At 41.1% G+C, this 12,563-nt stretch overlaps 1 protein-coding gene across 1 annotated transcript in view; it reads right to left on the bottom strand.

Moving 5' to 3' along the window:
- Positions 1–12,563, bottom strand: part of CUBN (cubilin) — a 282,087-nt gene that overhangs the window by 174,820 nt on the left and 94,704 nt on the right. Inside the window, exon 28 of the mRNA XM_006093733.3 lies at positions 9,729–9,879. Coding sequence (XP_006093795.1) covers positions 9,729–9,879 — 151 coding nt within the window. The remainder of the gene's footprint in view (positions 1–9,728; positions 9,880–12,563) is intronic.

Here is a 12,563-nt window from a genome sequence, read left to right as displayed (position 1 = left end):
TTATGAAATCCCCAAACCGGCAAAGACAAAGGACATATGTTCTCTTTCTGTGATTTCCATGTTCAACCTCCATGCTTCTACTTAAAACTATTCATTCTATCCTGCTTTCTCTCAGTTTAATTATTTTGATACATAGTGCTCTTGTGGGAAAAGGCTCACCAGCACCCCCCACCGAGGGCTCTGCATCACTGACCGCCCCTTCTCCCCACCCCCTCACCCCCAAATTCCTCTTCTCACCTTTCCCCAACTCCCAGCCATTTTTCCACAGGGAGGTTGCTCCACATGACAAATGAACAGATAGATGTGGGCAGCACCATGCCAGTGGTTGTGATGTTCTCTGACCCCTGCTCTGCCCCTGCCCAAGGCTGAGCCAGGAGAGTGTTTGCTGTGATAGTAATGCCAGGGATGAGGGTCCCTCGCAGGGCACATGCTGCAGGCAGGCAGCCAGCCAAATTCCTTAGCTTACAAGGTGTAGCTCTGGCTGGGCTCCTAAATGAACCAAATCCTCAAGTGCGCCACTCCATCCGCATTGTTTACCTCTAGTCAAACCGATCTGTCTTGGGGGCAGCTCTCCTTTCACTTCTCATTTTCTTATAACTGCCCTGGTAAACTAGTTTGTGTAACTAAATCGTGGTAATGAACAATCTCTGGGGTCTATATCAGCTCAGAAGTGTATGCTTCCATCGGCCATACATAGCAGCTCCAAACGAAGAGCACTTTTGCATGCCTAATAAAGCAGATGTTGTGGTGAAGAACAGACAAACATCTGCTATTTTGAACTTGTCATTTGCTAAGTAATGTGCTTCCTGGCATTATTACTACTTAAACTTGAAGAAAGAATGAATTGTGCATTTTAATGGGAAGAGCTTGAGACCAGGACATTTTTTACTTGGAAAAGACAGCAGAGGTTCATTTTAAAACATTCATTTTCCTTCGTGGGAATTTAGTTACAAAATAACCGACTCCAAGCACTGACCTGCTCTGCATTATGGTACCATTTAACCTTGGCAATGGAGAGTTGTGGGGAAAACTACTTGCTTCCGGGCAGAGTGCAGCTACTAAAGCACAGCCATGGGGTGGGACACACACACTTGGTTCTGGGTCCTGGTTTTGTCACTTACTCGATTTGTGAGTTTGGGGAAGTGAATTAACTTCTTTACAACTCTTTCCTCAGTTCTCTTACCCATAAGATGGAGATAATGATGCTTATGTCAGAGAATTTTTGGGAGGAAACATGTAATATTTTTAAAACGCTAACCAAAGGGCCCAGCACATGGGATTATCTTTTAAAATGAGAATATCAAGTGTTATTTTTAAAATGATTCTCAACATCGTAAAGTGACAACATCCATTTTAAATGATAATCTCAACATCTTAAAAATAATTGCTTGGTCCAGTAATAATATTTTCATTCACTCTATCTAGGGCAACATGGTTTGTTTTTATTATAACTAATATCTTAAAATAAATTTTAAATTATGTTTCGGTGGTCAAATCAATATTATTTAGCCTGTAAGTAGTCTGTAAGTATAACTAGAAGGAGGAAAAATCAGGGACGAATGTCATTACTTGTATAGAGAGTATAAAATTCTACTAAGTTTTCTGGAATGGAATTACTCTCCTATACCAGAGGTTCCTTCTTTGTTTTGGGGGTCACTGCCACTGAATGCCGGCATCAGTTCCTCTGAGCACACAGCGACATACACGTAAAACGAGGCCTTGGTAACAGGATGGTAGAGACAAATAGAGCAATATTTAAGTAAATGTTCAAAAAAAGAAACCTCTGAGGACAAAAAATGAATGTTCTATATTGAACCTCATGTTTGTTCTGTCTAGGTTTAGTCATTTTTGGTTGCTACACAATTTGAAACTGTGAAAAAAAATGTAGTTTCTTTTTCAATGTACGAAAAACTGTGGAATCCCCTAGAAAGTATGTACAATCTCTCTCAGAGATGTTGTTGCTAGGGAACCCGAACACAAACAGAAGATTCCAAAAGCCCTTCCTTTGGCCCAAATCTCAAGGACGATTACAAATTGTGCAGTACGTGATTTGGGAAGGTCATGGTTGTTTGAGGGAGATTTTTTTTTCTTTATATAACTGTTTCAGAAAGTAGCAATGGAAATTGACCTCCAACTTTTTCAAAAGTAGTGTCATGGGAATTGAGAGGCAGGACTCCTAAAAGGCCCCCCACTGGTTACAAGACTCCGAGCCAACATTAAATGAAGGTCAACTGTGTGTATGTGTATCTCTGGCTGTTGTCAAGGAGGCAAATAATGTCAGGATTTAGCTTTTCCACTCATTCTGAAATGTCTGCATTTGCTTATTGCCACCCCTGACCTTGCTGGAAAAGTCCCGGAGCCAAGGCAAAAAGAGCTGCAGGAGTTGTTTTGTAGATTATTATCTCAATTTTACAAATGTGAATTACTTTGTAAACAGATTTTTTTTTTAATTGGCATCATCCATTAAGAACTTCTTTGCAAAAATATATGTGAGAATTTGCCAAAAATAAAAATCAGACACAGTACCATATGCAGAAACCTTTGCTTTGGTTCTATGCTAGGACTGCATTCATTTGCAGTCTCCATTCTTAAAATTTTCCTAAGAGTATCACAAAGACAAAAGTTCAAGGTATCCAATAGGCTGAAGTGGCTAGAATAAGCAGGAAGGACATAGCATCTATGAATGTGAAAGAAAGTCTAGTCGGCATTTAGGGAAGTAAGTTTTAATTTAAACAGAAATGGACTTAAATTTCTCTTCAAACTGAACAGGATTTGTTTCTCTTCTATCACACCATATAATAAAAGAATCCCAGAAGTCTGTCTAAACCAAGAGATTGCTTACAGACTACTGAACAAAGGATGCTTTTTTTAAAAAAATCATAAATAAGGTTACTTTAGAGGCAGATCGGGACAGGTGTTTTACCACTTCTCTCTCTGTGACATTACATATCAGCCACCCAGCAGGAAGTGACACTATGAAAGCGATTCGTCACCAGCAGAGAGAAAGGTCTGCCTGAGATTAGAACCAGACGGTGTGATTCACAACCCACCGCACCCCCCCGGAATCTTTGCAAAGCACAATTCATAATTTCACTTTCACTGCAAACATCATACCTCCAGATTGTGAATGCTTGCACTGTGCAGAAGCAAGGCTCAAGGCAGACGAGACATAAAATCTAAGTTCTTGCATGGGTCTTATCAACTGGTCTCTGACACCTGCCCTGCCTCAACTTCTATCACTCCCTCTAGCTCAGTATTTTTCAACCATTGTTGGTTCACTATTGCCCTTCTAAGGAGCTTTCTGAGATTTTTTTTCCTAAATTCACCCTCATAAAAGTTTAATATCACAGATATACTATATATCTGATATGTGTTACAGATATCTGTACTTTATACATAAAGCATATGATTTTTTTTCATCCTTCCAAGAACCAGTTTTCATCCCCTTGGGGTTGATGTTGAGAATATGTGCTCTAGCTGAAACACTTGCCAGTGGCAAAACTTTGGTGTCATCCTAAGCCTTAGAAATGTCTTCCTCTCTGGGACCTTTGTCTAACGGATGACCCCTGTACAAAAGCTGCCTGGAGGGCCTCCTGAACTCCCTCAGGCTCTCCTGGATTTCCTCTGTGTCCTACAGCGTCATGGATTATGGACTCATTTCTATACTTGTTTATTTGTCTGTTTCCCTTACTACATGACCAACTCCTGAGGTCAAGGGTGCTAGCTTCTTCTTCTCTGCTGGACTAAATTGCATCCCCCAAAATTCATGTACCTCAGAATGTCATTGTGTTTGGACAGAGGGGTATTTATAGAGGTGATTAAGTCTAAATAAGGCCCCTCGGGTGAATCCTGATCTAATCTGATTGGTGCCCTGATATGAAGAGAAAATCTGGACACAGGAAGAGACACAGGATATACACTCACAGAGCAGTCACGGAAGGATACAGCGAGAGGGCCATCTGCAAGCCAACCAGAGAGATCTCCGGGGGAACTCGTCCCACCAACTCCTTAATCTTGGACTTCTAGCCTCCAGAGGGGTGAGAAATACTAGTAAATTTCTGCTGTTTATCTACCCAACCTGATGTCTTTTGTTACGGTCTCCTGAGCTAACTAATACACTCTCTATGTTATAAATACCACGCCCAGAACCTGGTAGTGAAACAATATGTGTTGGTTGGTTGGCTGAACGAATGACTGAATGAAAAACGTTCTCAATAAATATCTGCTTACAGAGGGTACATGTAATCACTATAACATTATTAACAATGGCGAACTGTCTGTTCTTTGCAGATCTCCTTATGGAGCCCAATTTATTCACCCTCACACCCTCCGGGTGACTACCCAGCATTCACATTAAAGGCAAATGGATAATGAAATTACAAAACTTTTGTCCTCAAAGGGTCAAACTCCCGGAACCCCCCCCTGTCCCCGCCCCCCCCCCCCCGGCCTCCTCACCCTCCATCCCACACACATACTCTAAGTCCCAAAAGTAATAAACATTACAAGTTAGAAGGATTTCCCCTAAAAGACCAGCAATAAACAAGCACTGTTGAAAAGTCTGAGTGAGGGAAAGAGAACTGGAGGGAAGGTTTAAGAGAAACATTGCTGACCTCATGGAGGTTCTTTGCCAGGGCTCGCTCTCTCTATATTTTTGTAAAGCCCTTTGATACAGTGCTGCATGTCCCCAGGTAGTCAGGAAAGGGCTGGCTCAGGCTCAGACCAAGCCAGCCACGGAGGATCTTGACAAAGTTTTTAAAATGTTTTCCCCGGGCCAATTTTTGAAAACCCTCAAGGCTTGAGAAATCTCATTAATAGCTGAAAAGAAGATAAAATGAAACCAGCCCCCATTCGAGGGGCTGATGTCATCCATCTCCCCAAAGAAAAGGCTACACTTTCCTTTGTGAGTCCAGGGTGACATCACCTCCTGATCACAAGCCACTCAGCCCTCCCCCTGCTATTCCCAGCTGAGGGGCTCTCTTCCTTTGCAAATGTCACTCTTTCTCTCACAAAGCTCCTTGACCTTGTTTGCATGTGGGATTCCATTGCCAAGTGAAAGCAGCAGGCCTCTGGGAGAAAGGAGCAGAGGAGAGAGGGTGTGCACAGCTGGCGGGAGGCCCCTATTCACACAGCTCGCAGAAAGCTCTAGATTGCCTTCAGCCGCCCGGGCGGAGACCCCAGGCTGAATTCAGCCCCTGGACAATGCTGTCAACAGTTGAGCCAGGCAGGGCACTGTGGCCATTTCTTTCTTTGCAGGGTGGGACTCCCTTTGAGGGCTCGAATAAAGGCAAGGCAGTGTGCTTTCATCTCGGGTCTACAGCGCCACTTTAGAAATGAGCCCACAAATAAAGCCCGATTGTAGATCCGTTTTCTCAAAGCAAATAGGTTGGTGCAGTCAACAAAGAAGCACATTTTGCAAACGGGGTTATTTATTAATTGGCGCCATGAAGCATGTGGGGCTTCTTCCTCAGCAGCGGTGCTCAGAAATGACGTGTCAGGCTGGGTGTCCTGGGCGCCGGCATGGGAACCTGATTCTGAGAGTGAGACTTAGAGAGGTGATGCAGAAACGATCGCTTTCATTACACACACACACACACACACACACTCAAGGGCACTACTGTCACCATTCTTAAATTGAAATCTCATTTTCTGATTATAAAAGTAACATAGGCTTATTATAAAAGTTCAGTCACGTCAAATCTGTAGCAGTAATTTCATTCTCCAGTTTTAAAAAGGTGTTACTATTACACTTGAAAATCGAGACTAATTTTTACAGTTATTTTGCATTTGTTTGTTTTGTATTTTATTTCATACTAGAGGCCTGTTGCACGAAGAGATTCCTGCAATAGGCCTTCCTTTCCCCTGGCTGCTGGCACTGGTTTTACTCCGGCACCTGGCATCTAGGCCTTCGCTCTGGCCTGGCTCCGGCCAGAGCCGGTCCGGAGCCGTGAGGCTTTTGCTGCTCCACCGGCCCCCAGGCCGTCAGGCTTGGCTCCACCGCTTGGAGCCTATGTATGCAAATTAACCGCCATCTTTGTTAGGTTAATTTGCATACTCTCCTGATTGGCTTGTTAGCGTAGCGAAGGTACGGTCAATGTACATGTTTGTCTATTATTAGGTAAGATTCTGAGTCCCACAACATGCCATGTTACTTCAGTCCTTCAAGATCCCACTCAAAACTTGATTATTTGAAATCTGAGAGACTTACATAAGAGACCATGGGGCCCCTCTGCCTGCCATGGGTGCCCCTAATGCTCTGGCCGCCACTTAGCTCAGTACTGCTCCCCTTGACTCTGACTCCAGCCACTCTGGACTTCGGGGTCCCTCACACTCACTCTTCACACTCCATTCACAGGGTCTTCCTTCTACTTGGAATCTTTTCCTTCTATTTGTCTAGTTGATGCCTGCTTACTCTTAGATTTTAGTTCAAAGGGCCCATTTTCATGCAAGTCTTCTCTGACCTCCTGTCGATGTCAAATCCTCTGTTGTGGGCTCCCTGGCACTTAGCGTTTATATGTATTTGTGTGCTTCTTGCTTGATGGCTACTTCTCCCAATCACTGTAAGCTCTAGGGGAGTGGGAGCAAGCCTGCTGGTCACAGCCACACCTTGTCCCCAGCTCTTACACAGCACATGGCCCCCATAGTTCCTTAACATCTGTGGAATGAAGACACGGATAACTGAGAAATCAGATTTATGTCTTCAGTTTACCTCCAGTGGGTAGGAAGCAGGGGAATGTGTCCCATTGAAACCTCTTTCCTGCTCCCGAGCTATTCTGTTGGCCCCTCTTCTCAGGCTACCATCTCAGGCTGTAGACATGGTTCAGATGCTGAGTATGGACTCAGGGTACTTGTGCCGTTGCATAACCATCATACATGATGATTTCATTAATTATTCACTGATCTAGACCACTAACCATCCCCTTCCAGAAGGTTTTTCCCATGCATAATTTACAAACAGTGGACAACACAGAGTTAAATTTCTTTTTTCAGTTCTGGTCCCAGCTGGCAAAAATGTTGTTGCATAACTCTAGATCCAAGCTTCACAAGTTTTCAGCAATTGGGAGAAAGTTTTGAAATAGTAAACAGGAAAAGACAATAGACAGAGGGTGTCTCTGACTCCTCCTAGGAAGACAGATTTCAAATGGAGCTGATAGAAAAAAATTCCCCAACAGAAACGCTGTCAGCAGAGAAGACAGCCACCTCTAGCATGTTGGTGGGAAGAACCCAGTGACACAGTAACTGGTACAGTTAATAATGACCATTAAACCATGCCCCTCAGGTGGCCTTGGGCTAGCATGGATAGAACAGCCTGGACGGGAGGGGAAGCAGCCCACAGAGGAGAAATACGTGACCAGCAAAGTCACTGCTCCGAAGACTCTCCTTCCGGGATTACTTAGGGAGTTGTTTTTTTAAGTCAGCAATAGTCAAGGTCCCACTGCAGAACAATTGAATCCTCTCTCTGGAAACTGGAACCCAGGCACGGAACTCTTTAGAAACTAAGGTTCTTTTTCTTACAGGAGTGCCCACTCTTATCCTATTGACATAGAAAAATGGAAGATATTATTCTGCTGCTAGTACAATGAGTCCAAGGAGCACACCGAAGTTTTCTCTAGACTCAATGGATGCTGTCTTTCTATCATTTAATTTCTCCAGCCTTAACATCTGCTCTTACCTGCTCCTCAAAGTGTGGTCTACAGAGTAGCGCCACAGGCATCACCTGGGACCTTTTTATAAATGAGGGTTTATGGGCCTTGCGTCAGCGCCACCCCCACCCCAGCCCTGCACCAGAATCTGCATTTGAACAAGTGATTCATGTGTATATAAAAGCCTGAGAATCGCTGTCTGGAAAATAACACTTGTCCTTGAAGATCTGGATCCTTTCCCAAGATTTTCGTTTCTTCTAGGTCTTTTCACACTGTCTCCAGTTTCCTTAGAATCACACCATTTCTAAGTCACAGAATAGTAGAGACAAACTGCATTATAGAGATGAATCAATCCAGCCCCTTCATTTAACATATCCACAAACTGGCATTCCAAGGTTAAATTTACCTGCTTGGTGAAGAGGACGGTCAAGAACTTCTACAAGCTTAATCATTATAGTTCATTTACTTTGGGAATTCATTATAGTTTATTTCAAGCTATAAGTGGCTCTGTGGATAACCACTGAATAGTTTTAAACACTGAAAATCCCATTCTTATTTTTTAACAGAAATATACTCAGTCTCCAGTTTATAGTCTCAGAATGTCTAACACTCTTAAATGTATAACAGGGCTATTCAGTTATATATAGCATGAGATTCATATAATAAATGCACTATGATGTTAACAACCCTCAAGAGTCAACCATGACACACATTCAGGCCCTTGCCGTGGGCTCACCCTTGGTTTTGACAGTGTGGCCATAGCTTGGATGTCTGTATGTGGTTCCTGGTATAACACTGCAACTTCTCTTCTCTTTCAAATTGATTGAAACAGACCAGTGAGTCCTGAACGGTGGTTGAGAACTGCTACTATAATTTTCACAAGGACTGTAATTTTCAAGTCTGGATCACACTAGGAGAGTGGTTCTCAAACATTAATCACCAGGGAGACCAGTTAAGAGAGATTATTGGGCCTCCTGTTTGTGATTTTGAAAGTCTGGGATGGGGCCTGAGAATTTGCATTTCTAACAAGTTCCAGGTGACTCTGCTGCTGCTTTTGGGAGTAGGTTTAGAGAATCACTCCCTTTAGACTGGGCCACATGAGGTCAGTCTAGAAGTTTCAGGACTACTGTTAAAAATGAATTTTCAGGTGGTGGACACACGGCTAGAAGTTTCAGGACTACTGTTAAAAATGAATTTTCAGGTGGTGGACACACGGTGCAATAGACAGGTCTTGTAACATTTAATAAATAAATATTTTTAAATGAATTTCATCTTCAGAAAAATGAAAAGTTTTTAAATAAATATTTTTAAATGAATTTCATCTTCAGAAAAATGAAAAGTTTTTTTTTAAATTTTTTTTTATTGAATTTTTTTTTGGGAGAAAGGGGGAGGGAAACATCAATTTGTTGTTCCAATTATTTATGCATTCCTTGGTTGATTCTTGTATGTGGCCCTGACTGGATCGAACCCAAACCTTGGCATATTGTGACAATGCTCTAACCATCCCTGCTTCTTGAACCACCAGTTCGTTGATGGGCTCTGACGTGCCCCTACCTATGTGGCAGGCACAACACACATTCCTGGCTCGGGGCATCACTAGTTCTCCTCCTGCTTCCCTGGTAGTGCAATCCTTGCTCCTCCCTTTCTCTCTCTAATTGACTCCCTTTTCCTTCTAACCCATCATTCCTTCTCTCCTTATGTCAGGGTAAGCCTTACATCTCATTCTATTCCACTCTCCCTAGGAGGCCCCCATCCTACCTTGCAATTTCCTTGCCACACCCACCTACAGGTCTTCACTCTTAGAAACTTCATTCTGCTCCTTTCTTTCTCTTAAGCAATGTATGGCGGCACCTACCTAAGTAGTTATCCAAATCCCGTCCGCTTTGACATCACTTCCTCTCTTAGCCCTAACTGGCTTTAACTCTCCAAGAGCCAACAATGACTGAGTAACATTTTCTAAGGCCCAGCACAAGATTACTATTCAGTTTAATTGGTGTTGATGGTATAGTTTACAAATAGACTTGGAACGGGGCCAGTTCTTGTCAAATAGCAACTACGAATTATGACTGAGGTGGGCCTTGGGCTTACCGTGAACGAACCACTGCATCTGGAATCCTTTCTCCTTATTCCCAACCCCATCGGTGTGGAACAGCACTTGAAGAACGGAGCCCGCGGTGCTCCCTGAAGGTGGCATATCTGCTCCACAATAGCGTCCTATCCTCCGTGAGCCGTCATAGAGCTGAAATCAAAGGGAAACCTCCCAATGTAAAAAAGCTTCACATGGTTTGTCAGATGGAAAAAGTAAAGTCTATTCATTTAGCAAAATCTGTTCCTTGGTTCAAAAGTTAAGGTTAAATCTGCTCAGGTGGGTCGAGTACCAGATGCTTAACATAAGAATGCAAAATAGAAAACTAGAGAGAGAGAGTCACGGGGATGATTTCTATGCCAAATAATTTGGAAATCCAAATATTGTTTGGTGTTATGTCAGCCTAGCAAATTCCCTCCAAAGTATAATTCAGACACAGAATAAGGAAATAGTAGGCTGAATGAGATGTGTTCACAAACTGACACATAAGAGAAGCTCAATAAATGTACTGTAATTGTAAGATGTAAATTTTAAAATAAATACTAACTATAAAAATCAGACATTTTAGAAAGTTTTGAAAAGGGAAAATAAAAAATTAATCACATTGAAGATAATCACTGTTGATATGTTGTTTAAAGCAGAAGTTTAGCTTGCCAATATTTTTTTCATTTGTATGTGTGTATATCCATACATGTGTATGTGTATATGTATGTATAATTTGGGCTACCATGTCATTGTGTTCCCTGTTTTATACTAAGCATGTCATTATATCATCCATGTAAACTTTTATAATGGTAGCATAAGATATTATTTACATTACAATTCTGTTGTTCAGTTAGGATATTTCCAATATTTTTGCCAAAATAAATATTTGCCTAATATTTAAAGTTCTCCCCAGGAAAGATTCCTATAAGGGAAATGAATCAAAGAGTATAATCTTTCTTGGCTCTTCATGTATATTATTTAATTTCTTACCAGAAAGTTTATCCCAATGTCCCCTCCCACCAGCAGTTTACAGAAATGCTTTGTGCGGTAGAACTTTGGCAACTGTGGCTATTACTTTTAAAGCTGGTGCTGACAGTGAAAATTTGTGTGTGTTTTTTATAATTGTCTTAATTTGTGTTATTTTGAGATTGAATTTTTTTTCATGTTTATTGCCCATTTGTAATTCTTCTCTTGGAACTTTTTTGCTAAGGCTCATTTTCCCACTGAGGTATTTATATATCCTATTGTGCACCCTTTACCTGCCTCATTTAATAATTTCATCAGGTATACTTTTAAACTAAAAAAATAAACCTTTCTGCCATATTTCTCCAATCAGGAAAGATAATCCAAAAGCACTGGCTTCCTTATGGTTTGTGAGATGGAAAAAGTAAAGGCCATTATATTTTCTTTTGACCCCGACTGTTCACTTAAACACTTGGTTCCAGTTATCCTTGGGATAGCAACAAAATGGAAGGTACTGATCATGGACTTCCTTGATTATTCTCTTGGAGATTACATGTATGTAAGAGTATGTGAGAGCATATATGTTTGCATGTGTCTGGAAGGAAAATGTATAATCTGGATTCAACAAATTCCAAATTGACCGAATTATTTTTATTTACTAAAATGTTATGATATAAAACTAACTGCATAGTTAGATACAGATTAGGGTCTTACAGTCCTAAATTCTAGCATGCTCCATTTAGGCAGCAAAGGGTCTGGATCTGTTCAAGGTCATGTGAATCTCAGGTTCATAAATCTTGGCTTGTCTCATTCCGAGTTCTCAAAATTGGCTGTTCAATAGACATACATGCTTGTGAGATTTGGAGGGAGGTCAGCAGAGATTTAAAAAGAAGCTCAGAAGTCCATTGTATCACTCACTGTAAATCTACATTTGAAATTTATTTTTCAGGCTTATCAATTCAGTTTCCTTTTTTTAAATATTGCTGCTTCAAATGTGTATATTTATTATCAAGTATCTAATATTCGAGATATTTGATGGAAGCCATAATGAAGAAGCAAAAATAAGAAAAAGAATAAAGCAACATAAAAAGAACAGGTAACCACAACCAAAGCCCCTGGCCTCAGCCCTCAGGCCCACTCCAATGCAGGAGGTGGAGGTGGGGCAGGAGGTCCCTGTTGCAATCTGTTTACTGCTAAGTGCTGTTTCACTGTAGTGAAAAGTATTTAGCTCAGCTCCACTCTTTTTAAGTTCAGTGTATGAATCCCAAGCAAAACGAATTAATTCAGAAATAAACATACTGTTCCCAAGCAGAGACATAATAAGCAAGAAAACACTCTACTGTTTTCCACTCCAAAAGGCTCATTCTTAACTTTGTAGTCCAATGACCAAAACTTTAATTATTTCATTTTATCCAATAAGACATAAGGTAAGATTTCTCTATAACCATATTGCTTTAAGCTTGGTGGATCTTTGAAATATTAGCCAGTGACATTCAGAGGAACCATATTTCAGATTCTATTCAGGGTTCTAAGTAGTATAGTAATTTTGTCTCCCAGCTCAGCAAGGTTAAGAAACCTGACATTTTCAAATGATTTTGACGGGATTTTTTTTTCTTCTTTCCAGATAGGATCACTTCATTGAAAGAGAATCCCTGAATCCCAATCATTTTTAAATAACACCTTGTGAATGGGATGGGGACAGGGGTAAAGGAAGTGGGTTTTGGGGGAACATTGATCAAGGATAATTAGTTTGTTTTTGCCTTGGGAGGGAGAGAATGGTACATTAAAATAAATATCAAATAGACATTGATGAAAGTGCTTAAATATAATTTCAAATAAATTAATAAATTAATTAGTACAAAATAATACCTCTATACAAAAAGTAATCT

This window comes from Myotis lucifugus, unplaced genomic scaffold (assembly GCF_000147115.1).
Source record: "Myotis lucifugus unplaced genomic scaffold, Myoluc2.0 scaffold_121, whole genome shotgun sequence".
Lineage (NCBI taxonomy): Eukaryota > Metazoa > Chordata > Mammalia > Chiroptera > Vespertilionidae > Myotis > Myotis lucifugus.
Note: the sequence above shows the minus strand (reverse complement) of the source record. Positions and strands in the feature narration are given on the sequence as shown.